Source organism: Ambystoma mexicanum, chromosome 12 (genome assembly GCF_040938575.1).
Source record: "Ambystoma mexicanum isolate Mex_15411 chromosome 12, UKY_AmexF1_1, whole genome shotgun sequence".
NCBI lineage: Eukaryota > Metazoa > Chordata > Amphibia > Caudata > Ambystomatidae > Ambystoma > Ambystoma mexicanum.
In genome coordinates, this window is record NC_090936.1 from 403,799,926 (window position 1) to 403,816,719 (window position 16,794).

Below are 16,794 nucleotides of genomic sequence, written 5' to 3' on the forward strand. Positions count from 1 at the left end.
TTTTTCCAAATGGGGATAGTTTTTTTTTGCACCCCAGGTTACTGCTTTAGCAACCAGGGGTGCTAATGGCCTTCATCGCCCATTGCAGGGGCTGGAATGGGTGAGAACGGTCCGTAGCGTTATCCGCACTCACTTTACTTGGCCCGATAACTTGGGCTAGCGGGCCATTATTCCCCCGTTTCAGTGCCCATCTTTATTTCCTGGGTGTTAGTCTTAGCAGTGCACGGTAGAGGCGCAAGTTAAGGTGGCTTAGCTTACCATAACAGGTGAATTTCTGTGGATTTTCGGTTTTACTTGTATCCATAACGCTCCTTTAACAAAGATTTTTCACTGAATTTCATAGGTCTTTATTAGTGCTAATTAACCAGAACGTCCATTTAGCAAAGTTTTTTCATATATATATATATATATAACAAGGAGGCACATTTTTAAGCAAAGCCTGTACATCGTTCATCTCTCTCTCCCTCTCCCTTTAATATATATTGGAGAGAGAAAGAGAGATGAACAATCCAAAGTGTGCCTCCCTGGGGTCTTCTGGTAGGTATTAAAGGGAATCACTAGGATTCTTCTTCTCCCATAGCAGTGAGGGTCAAAGGAGAGACTCATGGATATAGATCCAGGGACGCAACAGTACAGTGGAAAAAGTCACATTATGTGAAACTTGCAGGAATATAGCTTCAGTAGGAACATAGCTCTGGATCCACCCTCAAATTAATCAAGAATGCAGTCTATAATCTCAGTTATAGACCTCGTTCCAAACATTCTGACGTGAGTAGACACCTTTCCTTTTATGTTGCCCAACTCATGTTAGCCCAAGGTGCTAAGAGCCGTACAGAGCTTTGGAGGATGCATGATGGCTTGGGACCCTTAATCATGTCAATCAAGAATTGAAATAAATAAATAGATAAATAAAAAGGACAAGTCAATGCAATGAATTCACAGAACTAACATTTTCAGAGATCTCCAGTAGCTGACACGGCATGGTTCATTGGGAAGAGCCCCCTGCTTACTTATAAATCCCACACTGTTTAAGAAGATGTCTCTTCAGCCATGCAAGGCAGGTTAAATGTAAGCTCCAAGGCCGGTTCTTACCTGTAGTCCTCCATATATGTGTTCCAGGAGCTCATAGGCTGCGTTGTAGTTGCAATTGTTGATGTAGTCTGAGTTTGGAGAACCACATGCTCCGCCATAGCGGTCAGTAGGCTACAAAATAAAAACCAAAACAAAAAAATATATTTGAGGGGACATCATGTCAGATCGAGGAATATTAGCCCATTGCATTGTTTCGATTTGATCTCTTTTAATTGCAGAGGTGCAAAACAATGACTGTGTCTAGTCCGCAGCATATGAACGAGAGTCAAGTTTGCCTAGTGGAACCAAAACTTATATCATGCATAAATCAAGGGATGCTCTGAAAATAGGATTGTTTTACACCACCAAGCACAGAAATGTGCACCCACTCAATTCCATCCTCTTTTATTAATAATAATAATAATAATAATAATAATTTAGCATTTATATAGCGCTACGAACCCTCAGGGGTCTGAGCGCTCCTTATTACAGCGCTCATTATTACCCACAGTGTGTGGTGCTCATTTATCGAGCTCGGAAGGATGAAAGGCTGAGTTTGGCGCTGCCGGGATTCGAACCTGCGTTAGCAGGCTCTGCACAGATGCCAAAGCGAGAGCTCTACTCGCTGTGCTATCGGACTGGCTTTTAACCTGCAAATTCATTTGGTGATGTACTAGTTGACAGTCACCAGATGAAGACAATCAAAACTGCAGACAAGCAAAGCAAACAAATAGGACATGACTGACAGAATGCGAGCAAAGAGGTTTTGAGCTAGGTTTTAAAATAATGTATTAATTGAAATGTAAAGGGACATGGGCAAACCGATCCAGGGGGTTAGTCTAATATGAGTGGAAGTTCTAGTATTTCTAGAGAGGAAGGACACGTACTCTAGCAAATGGGAATTTAGGTTCAGGCAGTAAATTGGGTAGATACACATGTCTATGATCACCGGGCCATTTCTGTGCCTTCTTAGAGGTGAGCTGTGGGACTTAGAGGGAGGTGGTGAGACCAAGCTATTCAATCCAAACCTCAGAGCTGCCAGACCCTGGCCTGCCACTACCTCTATGTGGCAGTGCTCCTGGAGCCATGTGTGGCAGCTTCCCTCTACAGTCAGGCATGCCAGTGGTCTACAGTTTGAAATGAGTATACTATTAAGTGTTTCTATCCACGTTGAAAAATTAGAATAAGGCAGGCGTCTCCTTATAATACAAGGCCAGATGTATATTTGTCTGATGCCATCATGTGCAGTAGAGGCTGCCTGAATGAACTGAATATTCTGCTAGAGGGAGCGGTTGCCTTAGGAGATACAATGGTCCAAGTCGCGTAGCTTAGTCTGCTACAGTGGTCCAGCTTTTCCTGTTGTCACAGCTAGAGGGAGCAGTAGGCTTAGGATATATAGTGGTCCTACTGTGTCAATGAAAACCAGCACTTTGGCCTGTGTATACAGGCCTGTACACTAGTCCCTAAGTGATCACAGTTAAGATGAGCACATTATGGACTATCACCAAACTAACTTTCTAGAGACCAGGAATTGTGATAAAACAAGGATTATCTTTGGGGAGGAAAGACTAAAAGTTGAAGTTAGTGAGCTGGTGAACTTGTATGGCTATGTAAGCTTCTCTTCACATGATCCAAGATCTCAACGATAGCCTAGCAAGGCTAAACAGCCATCTACCACCTGCACTGCCTTCAACAATAAGATGCATGGGTTTCAGGAGTGGGAGCAGTAGTTCATTTAATATGCATGCAAGGTCGTGCTATGCCCTAGGAATTAGGAGTCAGCTACTGTGTCTAACACATGATTCCCAGCAGCAGCCATTCACTTACAACTTTGAATAAAAACATTGAGATATAACCCCAGCTTGTCTAGCTAGGCGTTAGCATTTATTCTTATATAGATATGGTGGCCGGCAGAGGTTGGCAGGAAAGTGACATTTTGCGTGTGTCTAAAAAACTTAGGAATGCGACCTTAATCAATAGTATGCTTTTAGAAAACTCATCTGGTGGGGCGTCAGTGGGGTGCACTGAATCAAATATTAAATTAACACTTTTTTATGCTCAGCTGCCGAAAACATCTGCCAAAAAGTGAAGAATCCTACATCACTCAGACCCTTGCTAGAACAAGGGCATTACGTGGTACATTGCAAATATATGATTAAGGTGGGGCCTCAAAGAAGGTCTGGATCGCAGAATGGGCTTGTTGTCCTTAAACAAGGCACTGGCGGCATGGATCAAGATTCCCAAGTTAGGACCGGTCTGCTCACGCGATGGAGCTTCTATGCGCCTGTGGCTTCAAGCACAAAGTAAATCAATGAAAAATTGATGATAAAATCAGTCAATAGATCTGATAAGATCTCTGCAGGTTCTCCTTTCTGGAGACCAAGAGGATGAATGTAAAGTACTGGCTGGGTTGTGCTCAAGGTTAAGCAAAGAAGAGTCTGTTGATGAGTCCAGAACCGACCTAGGCTCTGAAGTTTCTTTCGTATTGTTAAGAATGAACATTGTTACCAATTAACTGCAGAGGTTATATATAATGTTTAAGTGTTGTTTAAGAACTGTCCAGGCAAAGTCCATGGCCACAAGTAGTCTAATGAGTTGACTAATTATTTTTTAAATGTTTGTGTTACAGGGCAACCTGATATGAATTTGGAAAGATTTTAACCACATACCGTGTTTGATGATGGATGAATATCACCATGCCAGATGCCTTATTTATAACCGTACCCTAAGGTTTTTAGAAATACATAGTATAATCGCTAATCTTAGAAGTATCTACCAGAATCGTACCAGTACTGCAACCACATAAGATCGCCTGGTACAAAAACAACACCTTTGCGCAGTGTCCCCCGCTTCTCTTAGTCATGGCAATGGGGGTCGGGGTTGCTGGGGTGTACAACACTTTCGTTAAATGGAGAGTGGTGACACGAAAGCGTACAGGAAAAATAAATGAAATAAAAAGAATCCTGTGGCGCCAGCGCTGACCTACGTAAGTGGGTGAGAACTGATGCCACAGGGATCGCGGGAAGTCAGCGGCACACTTCTGTGTCTGCCGCGTTAAGGTAAGTGGCTGGGGGGGCAGGGGTTAGGGGGATGCTGGCCATAGTGGTCTATCTGATCACTGCGCCACGCCATAATGATCGTCAACATTTTCGTTGGCATAATTACGGACGGCACAGTTATCACATAGATTCGTATCTACCAGCTACTGATTGACAATATAAAGGATGTCTTGGCTGGTAAAACAAAGCACAAGGCCAGGAAGTGTTCCTCTACAGCCTGTTTGCTCTGTTTCCAGCTCTCTGCTACTGATGGTCAGTCATTCTGCATTTCTAAGTATCCAGCGCCACTGGGAATCTACTGTTTCTAAATAATCAAACTTTTACTGTTCTATTAATATGATTATTTTAATTGAGCAACGCAGATTGGTGAATTGTAGATTGAATGCCACAGAGGGTCTGAATAATATATTCAACTATACAGGTTCTGCTTTCAGGTAACATCTGTTAAAATCAATTCGTTGAGTGCATGTAGTAACTGAGGTTGATGATCATTTCTTCTTTCCTACAATGATCTGATATTGGAGATATGACAAGGCCTTTCAACCATCCACTCGCAAGGCCTTGATCCAGTACTCTCGGGTAAATTGCACTACTTACAACAATGTTAGGTTATAAAGAACACTATAATGTACCTCCTTCCCTCTAGGACATCTATAACAATATATAACCTTTTTCAATGCTCTTCGTTGAACTGAAAAAAGAATACACTCTTACTTTGATATTTCGGTGGCATGCGCTGTTTATGAACTGTACATTGTCCAGAGTATGACGGTACTAATTAACAGAACAGCCGATACACTTTCAACATCTCTCGGTGTGAAGGCCAACGGTCATGAAAGAGAAGATGCTCTGTTGTCTTGACTGCACTGCTAATACCCAAGACATTTCAGGAGACTATACCAAATTGAGCCAAAGCCAACTGCCATCTTGTGGGCCACCGGCAGCATATGAGAACAGTTGCTAACCCTACTCAACTCATTCCACCTGAGCCTTCATCCCATAAACCCTCAGGAAATCATCATGATGTGCTTTGCAAACTGGCTCAACTCCTACATCATCTTAAATTGCCTTCTTGGGCACAGAAGTGTCTCCCCATGATCATCAGTTTTGAATTGATGTATTGTTGACTATGGCCTTGTGAAGATGTGTCACTGTCCATTGATTTACACTGTTAGTGTAGAAAGGAGAAGCACACCATACTCTAGAAGGGCAGTCAAATATCATTATTGTTGGTCTTTATCCACTTTTTCATGGCAGCATCAATTGACTTTCCTATTTTCTAGGCGCATATGAAATAGTGCAGATGAAAGGCTATAATGGCTCCCTAGTATGTTTTTTCCTACTGGCTTATGGCAACAGTAGGCTTCAGCACATCATCCTAAAAATTCAAGAACCTATTATTCTCCAAGGGGAATAATCTAGCTTTTGCTTTTATGTGTACATCCAATGCATTTGTAAAGATGTCAACAAATAATTATGTTCAAGATCAGCTTTACAAGTAGGTTTCCATAGGGCCAACAAACACATATTATTTCTGCAGCCTATGTTATACCGTAAATGAAATTGCATAGCCCGAATGAGGTGAATAGTATGCTGGCCAGAAGCAAATCGCATCATGTGACAAACATTACAAACTGTGAAACCTGAATGTGACCATTGGGAGTCCATTTTGTAAATGCCAGCCATTTTTGTTATTGTAACGCTTTGAAAATATATTCTATGCTTTAAATCCACACACGGTGCGAGGCCACAGCTTGAACTCTGAAAGGCTAACGTAGACAGGAATGTAGAGCCGTACAGAAATACATTGTTTTCCTCTCATGGAGGCCTTGAATCTGTGCACAGAGCCGCGCCTAATCAGTAGCCCGGTGCCGGTTTGTCTTGCAAGCGATGTTGTAAAAGGCAGTTAAATGTGAGTTATATGCAACTAATGGTGCTCCTTCACGGAGGATGGTGTTTTCTCTGCCTCAGAACTGTCTGACCCTTAGCTCATGAGCCACAGCAAACATATAACATTGGCTGGAATGTCTCCCCTGCGCCAGTGCTCCGTGTTCCCCATAATAGAAAACTGTCTTTGCAGCCTCTGCTAGAATACTAATGTTTAGACTGAATGAAGACTTGTCATAACTGTCATCATGTATAAGGGCGGGCTGAATTCTATTGTAAAGGATGATGTATTATGCATATATATATGACTGCTTTAGCGCTGCTCACTCTCTCTCATCTCACGGTGTCTGGGAACACATGTCGTGAGGCGTTGAGACCCGATCGGCCGATTGAGTTACTTTATGAATAAACCAGACTTGTTTGGAATTCGAACCTCATGACTGGCGTGTCATTTAGTATATGGTTATTGTGCCTTTATTCCATATATGGTCTAACAAAGATGGCGCCCGAATAGGGACCCTCCGTGTGACGCTCCATGGCATACGTTGAAGGCAAGGATGAGTCGAGGACGAGGCTGTTGGACCGGGATCGAAGGTGTTCGGGGCGCCCCTGCAGAAGTGATTAGAGACTCCTCCGCAGATCTGTACACAGCTGATCCGTGATCGACGAGCAGCGGCTAGAGAGCATCGAGGTAAGGGTCCTGGAAGCGAGGCAAATTGTGCCAGACATGTGGTTGTGACGATTCTTGGTTGCGCCTGTATACGGACGAATTGCGTCCTGAGAGACGAATTCATTGATCAGGTGAGTCGTGCCCCGATTCTTAAGCGTCCTGATATTGGTTGAGTGTTGCACTTGCAAGTACAAACGCCCAGGGTAAGAAGAGGTAAGAGTTAACCATGCCTGGGAAATTGTATTCCAGTCTAGTGAGATTTTTTCACTGCGGTAGACAGTCTTTGGAAACTGGCCAGGCCTCACCACCCCAGGGGTTGCCGGCACATGATATGTACATTAAATACGGAATAGGGGCAATAGTCTTTAATGCGGTTTGGCATAGGTAGACCAGACATGTATCAGACCTTCAGTGGCCGAATAATGGGAGCTTCGAACTAGCGTGTATAGAACATTTAGAATCAGTTTTGCTACACAAAAAGGCCAGAACTGCAGCGTTCGACCTTGTAAGGGACTGGAGAAAAGAAGAGAATCAACGCTTGAAAAGTAGAGAGAAATCGCTAGAGCATGATCAGCAGAAGCAGACAGAAGCCATTAGGAACATGGATAGGGCCTTCCAGTTAGACATACAGAAAATATATCTTTCACAAGATTTGCATACATCAGACGAACTGATAAATATAAATAACCGCCTTCTTATGTACCTCCTCCTGTTGCTATTCCCACGATTCCATCTGCACCTGCAGTAGCTGTCCCATCTGTGCCCATCACATCATTCCCTCCACCTCCTACAGAGCATGAGTTATACGCTTTAGCTGGCAGTTCTGCATAAATGGGGCCCGAAAGAGGAAGTATTAGACTGACTCTTAGTACAATTAGTAAGGCACGGAAAGACGAACTGAAACAGTGGGCTGAGACTTATATTGATGATGGCAATGAAGTGGCTGTGCAAAGTTCCATATTCGATCATAGAGGCCTTGGTGAACAGCAGGTATTGTTAGAATTTATGGGAGATTATCTTGTTTATATATGGAGTGATTTGACTAATACAATGGTACCTCAAGAGTTGCGTGATTTGATTGTCCTTTCCAAATTGCAAGATAATGCGGCGAAAATACGAGAACATGTAGGGCGAATATTTGTGTTTAAGCAAGAACTTGATCAGTTGCATAAAGAAATATTGAGTAAGCATGAACCACATATGTCATATGTTCATAAACTATTTCTTCCGCCGTTGAAATCTGTTAGTGAAGAGATGCGAATTTGTATGCGAGATGCGCTTAGATGTATTACGGATGCCGTCATTTCCCCGATTGAAGTGCATGATACGTTTAGTCAATATACCCCAGAAATGCAGAGAAAGGTGTTACAGGTTATGGTTGAGTATTTACAGGATGAATGCATGAAAAAGAAGGTTTGTTGTCCTGCTGATTTGAGGACGATTTATAAAAGAGCATTTTCGTCTGACACCGGAACGACTGCCTTTTCCCTTGATTTGGCTTTGTTGCTTAATAAACGAACAGATGTAGAATCCCCTACGTTGCAATTACCTATGAGGGAGTTGCCTCCCACATTTGTCCCGAAAGTAGAGTTTGCTGCTGATGGAGCGACTCCAGCGTGAACGATGGAAACCCATTATATTGCACAGTTTGTACATGTTCCCTTTTCTAGGCAAGAAGTGAACACGATAAAGCAGACGGTCCCTGACATTAGGAAAGATCCTGCGAGTTTCTATAAGAAAATTGAATCTGTTTTGAATTCATCTGTTTTTACACTGAGTGACATTGATTTATTGTTCCCTGAGATACTTCCTGCGGACATATGGAAGCAGATTAGAAGTATAAATGATGCGCCAATGTTAGGCGATACTTGGGAAACTTTGATCAGAGTTGATAGTGAGAGAAAGGCTGGGGAAAACCTCTGCAAGTCCTCTCAACTTTGCCTTCACGAATAGTAGAGAAATTGAAAACTTTAGTGCCTGAGAAGAGAATAGTTTGGGACAGATTGACAGCTTGCCTACAAGGCTAATCGGAAGGAGCGACAGATTTTTTAAACTGGTTTTAAGAAGTATTTGCAGATTTTAGTGGTCAAGATCTAAATACCAAACCTGAGAAGAGATTATTTGTTGACAAGTTTGTGCAAGGATTGTTGCCAGAAATTCAGACATTGATAATGACATCTGAAAGTGCATGGCAAGCAAAATCACAAAGCAAAGTATTACATATGGCCCAATATTATGAAAACCGAGTAAATTCAGAAAAGGGTAAGGAAATAAGAAAGAAAGGAGACTTGAAAACAAGAGTCTTACTGCAGCAGGTAGCCAAAAATAATAGAGGTGGTGGAAATGCACTGCCTAGAGTCCAATTTGCATTATCATCCAACATGCAAGGGGGTCCGATAGGTATAAACCAATGTGCCTATTGTAGACAAGAAGACCATTGGCGAGCGCAATGCCCGCAATTACAGAATAGGGATGGAACTATTTCGAGAAGACCGTTTAGAGGTCATCCAGGAATAGCGAGCCAGAATAGAAACCAGATGCAGCCACAATTTCAGGATAATCAGGTTAATCAGTATCAACAACAGAACACCATGAATGATGGAAATGTTTTTGATAATCCCTCCAATGCATATTACTCTGGAGACTTTACATCTGATGATGTACTGTTCCCCTAGGACAGCCCGAAACAGGGTTTGGAACAAGTGCCTATTCCCATTGACCAGAAAGGGCCCTACGTAGAAATGAAGGTTGGCAATTAAGGGCACATTTTTATAGGGGACACAGGTGCACAGAAATGTTCAATCGATCATCTGCAGGTTTCATATATACCACTGTCAGGGCCTAGAAATGTCTCAGTAGGGTTCTCAGGTACACCAGTAAATAGTCCAGTTTCACAACCAGTGGCAATCACACTGTGTCCATTTACTGAATCTTGTCCGTTTCTTGTGACGACAAATTGCGGAAAAAATTTGTTGGGATTGAATCTATTGAAGAAATTGAATGCAGTAATATATTGTTCTCCTGGTGGAGTATATTTGACGATTTCGCCACAACAAACTATGGCAATTTGTATCTTTGCCATTACCGACTGAACTGAATGAAGTGCCAACTTGTATATGGGCAGTGAACGATAATGATGTAGGATATTTGAAAAATTATTTTGAAGGAAGGAATTACTTTACCGCGTATTCCGCAATACAAAATTTAGAGTGAAGGTGAAAGAGCACTGAAATACATTGTGTCAGATTTAATTGCTAGAAATGAAATTGAAAAGATTTCTGGTACTACTTGCAATAGCCCGATTCTTCCAGTTTACAAGAAAGGTGGGAATGAAATCCCTTACCGTTTTATGATTGATTTACGTGCAGTGAATAAAGTAGTAGATCCCCAATTCCCATTAGTCACGATGTGACCACGATTTTAACTATGATTCCAGCTTCTGCATCGCACTTCAGCGTCATTGACTTGAAAAATGCGTTCTTTAGTATTCCCGCTCATCCAGACAACAGATATTTGTTTGCATTTACATTAGGAGGGCGCTCATTCACATTTACACGTATTCCACAAGGTTACACTGAAAGTCCAAGTATTTACAGTAGAGCATTGAAGGAACAGCTAGATATGCTTGAATTACCGACAGGGTGCATATTGTTATAGTATATTGACAATCTGCTTATAGCAGCAGATTCAGAGGACATTTGCAAAGAAAGCACTGTCTTATTATTGACACATTTTGTGGCATGCGGTCATAAGGCATCATTGAAGAAATTCCAGTATTGTCGAGAGGAGGTGGCCTATTTGGCTGCCTCCTATTGAAGGAGGGAAGAAGATTGACACCAGAATGCGTAGAAAGCATCTCTGATATGCCTATTCCAAACACGCAAAAGGAAGTCAGGCCTTAATTGGTATGGCTTCATATTGTAGGCAGTGGATTGCAAAATTTTCTATGATTGTGAAACCCATAGTGGCATTAACAAAGAAGGATGTTACTTTACCTTTGCCATGGAACATGGAGTGTCAAGAAGCGTTTGACCTGCTCATAGCTGCATTATGCTCAGCTCCAGTTTTGGGCACGCCAAATTATGAGAAGTGTTTTATGCTATTTGTACATAAAAATGATGGATGTGCTTTGGCTGTTTTGACTCAGGAACACGGGGGCAGAAACAGACCATGCGGTTATTTCTCTTCCACGCTGGATCCTATTGCATGTGCTTTGCCACGTTGCTTGTGAGCTTTTGCTGCAGCTGCTGTATCAGTAAAACAAACTGAGGGGGTGGTTTCAGGTCACTCTTTAACCGTGATGGTTCCCCTATCAGTAGACGTTCTTCTAAATAGAACGCAGACGCAACATTTTACATCTGCATGACTAACTAGGTATGAAATAATCCTATTTGCACTGCATATTCAAATTAAGAGATGTTGCGCTTTAAATCTGACTGAGTTATTTCCCCCTCCCAGTGAAAAAGGGAGTGAGAAACGATTATCATATGATTGCTTAATTATTACTGAGCAAGAGACAAAAGGAAGAATTGATTTAACCGATACACCCCTGAAAGAGCCAGATGGAGAACTGTTTTGTGATGGCTCTTGTTTTAAGTTGCCGAATGGCACATCAGCTGCTGCTTACGCCATTACCACACTAAAAACCATTGTAGAGAGCAAATGAATCCCATATAACTCAGCACAAGCTGCGGAAATAATAGTGTTAACCAGAGCATGTGACATTTCTGAAAACATTAGTGTGAACATATACACTGATAGCCAATATGCTTTTGGGGTGGTCCACAATTTTAGTCGATTATGGGCTGAAAGGGGCTTTCTGATGTCACATGGAACTAAGATTCAACATGGCACTTTGATAGTGAGACTGTTGTCAAGCGGTTAGCAATAATGAAATGCGACGCACATAAAAAAATAAAGTGTAATGTAGGAATCGCAAAACAAACTGCCACTGATTTGCACACAAAAATGTATGTTAAGACAACAGAGAGAGTGTCCTGCATGATAGAGGATGGAATTGTGACAGTTAAAGAGATACAAGCAGAAGCCACTCCTGAGGAAATAAAACAATGGTCCGAGGGTCCAGCAGAATTAGATCCCGAGGGTTGTTGGGTGGACAAAGAAAATAATAGATGGATGTTGCCAAATGCATATGTTATGGCAATGGTTACCATGGCCCATAGTCCAACACATATATGTGCAAGAAAGATGTCTCAGCACCTTGATTCTGTATGGTACAACAGCAGCATTAAGAAAACTGCAGAGAGATTGGTTCAGAATTGCATTACTTGTTAACAACATAACATTTTAAAAGGGACAGTGACACCATTGGGAAGTTTTGGTCCTCCCTTTATGCCACTTGAGGTCATTCATTTTGACTTCATAGAAATGGAAAGATGCCACATCTATAAATATGTCCTTGTAGTGGTCTGTGCATTTAGTAAATGGGTGGAGGCCTACCCCCTGAAAGATTGTTCAGCTATGTCAACAGTGAAATCCATGTAAAAGGAGTATTTTCCCAGGTTTAGGTTTCCCCGTGTCATATGGTCAGATAATGGCCCACATTTTATAGCGGCCATGGTATTACAGATTTGTGCAGGTCTCCGAATCAATAAACGATTCCATTCAGCTAGACACCCGATGAGTGCCGGTCTGGTAGAACGCCAAAACGGTATCTTGAAAAATAAGTTGGCCAAGATATGTGCCGAAAGCAATTTGAAATGGCCCGATGCATTACCACTGGCTTTGTTGTGTATGCGCACGTCTATACAGGAAAGGACTATGAAATAGTTATGGGGAGACCAGCCAATGATTGGAAAGTGCCACGTCCGAGAAAATTGAAGGATGTTGAATATCCGTTACTCAATGACTATTGTAGACAGTTAACTCAAAACCTGCGCTTGATTCATCAGCAGGTGCAGGAGTCTCTTCCTGTCAGATATACGGGCCCAAGCCATTGACTGCAACCTGGAGATTGGGCCCTCGTGAAAAACTTTGAAAGAAAATTGTAGTTTGCACCGCGTTGGAAGGGACCGTACCAGGTGCTTCTGGCCATGCAGACTGCAGTCCGAGTGAACGGTCGAAAGCACTGAATCCACGCAACGCACACAAAAAGAACCCCGTTTCCTTTGCCACATGAGAAAGAGACCGATAATCCTGATGTGCAGAGAAAACCAGCCCAGAACGATCACAAAGACATCACCGAAATTCAGTCAGAACTGCTTCTTAAACCCGAGAAGGGGCCTGGGGAGATTGCAACAAAGGTTGAAACATCAGGTTTACCTCAACTTTGCTCATCCACTGAATCATCATCACTGATTGCATTGCCGGTTGGCACTGTTTCTGCATCTGCTGCAAACAACGACAGTGCATTGTTCATCGATCACACTGTACCTAGAGCTTTAAGGTACAATCTGCGTCCACGAAATCGGAAGTAATCAGCAGACTTTGTTTCTAGCTCATGGACGAAGCTGGAAACGGAGGCCTAGGGAAAGAGAGCGTATGAGCTGTATCGGATGAGAACTCTCACACGCGATTTCCTGGTGCTATCTTTAAAAGTGAAGGGCTTTGCAACCTATCGTGAACAAGCAGGGGCAAAAGGTACCGACACTATTTAAAATTGCAATTGATACTTGATCCTGCCTTTTTAGAGCTGTTGAGGTAAACACCAGCTTGCTGCCATCTTAAGCAGGCTGAACCGAACTTGTTTGAACTTTGCTGACGACACGTGTGTTGCCGTGGAGAACTTTTCCGACCGACGCTGAGAAACTTTTCTTGAAATAAGCTTTATAGATCATGCCTGTATTCGCTCCTGCTGCCACCTGCACTGATGCTGCTATTGATATAACAATAGACACTAACATTGGATCTGCTCCAAGAAAGACGTGGTCTACAAAGACTAGCCTGCTCCTGATCTTTATATCTATTTGTATCGTATCTGCACTAATCCCAATGTTTTGATACTTGGAAACTATGCAAACTATGCATCCCATGAACGCCATATTGCCAACTGTGAATGCTCCCACAATGTATACCCAAGCCTATGTGCTTTCTAGCACTCTTCCATCACAATATGTGAAACACGGAAAAGGTTATGATAACAATACACTATTATTGATTATGAATATGACCCATGCTATCTTGAATAGATCCAATTGCTGGGTGTGCTCGCATTTACCCCAGCACGGGGAAAGAGGAATGGGTTGGTATATACATCGTCTACCCCTTAGTACTGCCTGTTATGCATCATTAAGAGCTCTATTTTTTGGAAGATGGAATGATAGTGTCACTGGAAACTTTGACGGAACGAACATAAATGAATTCAAAAGATTGGTATTAACACCGCTGGGCTGTTCCGTGTTTACAAATAAGAGAAAAATGAACACTGTATCGACCAGTCCCATTGATAGACTCTCTAGGCCTTACAAGTCCCTAATTACTTTCAAAATGGCTCCGGTTGGTAACAAAGATGCCATGCCCCCCTCCTATACTATTAATCATAGTCCACATTCTGTTCCATTTTGCTTACGGGAAAAAAGGTTCCCACCCGGTGGGAACATTTACCAGCTGCATGAATACTGCTGTACTCGAGCATGAAGAGAAACCATTATATATAGGAGGTTCTGTCTATTTTGTGTGTGGAGATCAAGCTTATCCATGGTTACCTAGAAATTGGGAAGGTACCTGTTACTTGGGGATATTATTACCTGGTGTATTCCTCGCCCAAACTTCAGAAATAGCAAAAATATCTAGATCTCGGCCACAACAAGATGATACTACTGGGCAAATTTTTGGAGACATAGCAAAATCCTTTATACCCTTTTGGGGACAGGCAATAAACTCATGGAATATTACAAAACTGTCCCGGGTGTTAGAAAAAACAATAAATGGAACCACTCACATACTTTACAACATGACACTGGAACAAAAAGCAATCAGGCTAGTTGCACTTCAAAATAGAATGGTTCTTGACATTATTTTGGCTGACCGTGGAGGTGTATGCAAATTAGTGGGATCAGCTTGGTGCGTTTTTGGAAGTGACTCCTCCCCTACAATATTTGAAGCAATTAAGAAATTACACGTCCTAAGTTCTGAAGTTAATGTTCCCACAGGTGGCTGGAATCTAAACTTAAGTTCATGGTTCTGGGAACTGGTACGATCCTGGGGATGGAAACTAATTGCAATTCTTGTTATGATATTCAGTATCCTCATATTCTGCTGTTGCTGCATACAATGTTTGCCAGCCATTTGCTCCACAATTACAAGTGAATGTGTACAGACAATTAGTACAAAAATGGTGAAGCCCACACCTCATATGATAAATGGTGCTCTCATACATCAAAATGAGATATATAAATATAAATATTTATATATAAAGAGTTTATGTCAATCAATATTTCTGATGATGATGGTGATAGCGACATGGGCAGTTCGGAAAGTGACAGTTGGTCTGATGAAGCCGCAATGTTTGGATAATGATGCTATTGGCTTAAGGCCAAAAGGAGGGTTTGTTATACCGTAAATGAAATCGCATAGCCCGAATGAGATGAATAGTATGTTGGCCAAAGCAAATCGCATCATGTGACAAACATTGCAAACCGTGAAACCTGAATGTGACCATTTGGGAGTCCATTTTGTAAATGCCGGCCATTTTTGTTATTGTAACGCTTTGCAAATATATTCTATGCTTCAAATCCACACACGGTGCGAGGCCACAGCTTCAACTCTGAAATGCTAACGTAGACAGGAATGTAGGGCCGTACAGAAATACATTGTTTTCCTCTCATGGATGTCTTGAATCTGTGCACAGAGCCGGGCCTAATCAGTAGCCCAGGTGCTGGTTTGTCTTGCAAGCGCTGTTGTACAAGGCAGTTAAATGTGAATTATATGCAACTAACGGTGCTCCTTCACGGAGGATAGTATTTTCTCTGCCTCAGAACTGTCTGACCCTTAGCTCATGAGCCACAGCGAACAGATTTTTTTTTAAAATGTCTTTTATTGATTTTATACAAACAAAACAATGAAAACCAAACAAGCAGCATAATCACAATGGTTCAATTACACATCAAGTTATCGTAGTCACTGCTCCCATTATCCCTCCCTCCCCCCGTGTGCCTATTTGTCCATCTCTTTCAGCGTTTGGCACATGCGGCCGAGTTTCGTCTTCTTCGGAGTCTGTTGGGTTTGATATTACTCCAAACAATTCTGTGCGTTTTCCAGGCCAATAGGGTGCCCACTTCCCCCTCATCAGCCCAGCTGCTCGCATCTTGCCATGCCACCATTTCAGCCTCCGCCCATTTCTGTAAGTCCTTCCACCATACATCCACCTTAGGTTTGTGGCATTTCTTCCACCTCATGGCGATCCTACGTTTCGCAAGCACATACGCCAGATTTCTTAGTTTCTCAATATGTTTGAGTTTCCGTGGCCTAGGGAACCCGCACAGTAAGCAGGCCCAAGCCGTGTCTATGACAAGAGTAACCCCTTTATCGGCCAGTTTCTGCGCCACATCACTCCAGTAGCACCTAATAATCGGGCACGACCAAAACATATGTGTCATGTCAGCGTTTTCCAGGTTACATTTAGGACACACTTGTATGCCAGCGTTTCGGAACTTAGATATCCTCAAGGGGGTCATGTATGCCCTATGCGTTACATACAGCTGAATTTGTTTTAATCTGGCATTTCTAGATACTTTTTTGTGGTAACCCAGGGCACGCTCCCACATCCCGTCCTCCATCGGGGCCCCCACTTCCATCTCCCTGGCCAGTCTCAGATGCGTCAAATCTTTACCCACCTTAGCCATCACCATCTCGTACAGTCTCGAGATCTCATGACCCCCTTCAGACATATCATATATTGCTTCCAAAGCTGCACCTGGTTCTTCTATCAAAACTGTTTTTGGCCAGGTGCTCTTAATCACTCGCACCAATCTAATGTATGTGACATATTGCCCCGTGTGTAGCCCCGCCTCTTCGTTGAGTTCTGTAAACTCCTTAATGGATCCCTCCTGCAAAACGATCCCTAGCGTTGCCATCCCCACCGATTCCCAGTAGGTCCTAACAATCGCCCTTAGCTGATCATCCCCTCCTGTCAAAGCAACCAACGGT

At 42.5% G+C, this 16,794-nt stretch overlaps 1 protein-coding gene across 3 annotated transcripts in view; it reads right to left on the reverse strand.

Moving 5' to 3' along the window:
- LOC138512972 (poly(3-hydroxybutyrate) depolymerase-like) overlaps window positions 1-16,794 on the reverse strand; it is a 481,140-nt gene that overhangs the window by 397,855 nt on the left and 66,491 nt on the right. For all 3 annotated transcript variants that reach the window (XM_069627698.1, XM_069627699.1, XM_069627697.1), the window contains one exon: window positions 1,093-1,203. In XM_069627698.1, the coding sequence (XP_069483799.1) occupies window positions 1,093-1,203 (111 nt within the window). The remainder of the gene's footprint in view (window positions 1-1,092; window positions 1,204-16,794) is intronic.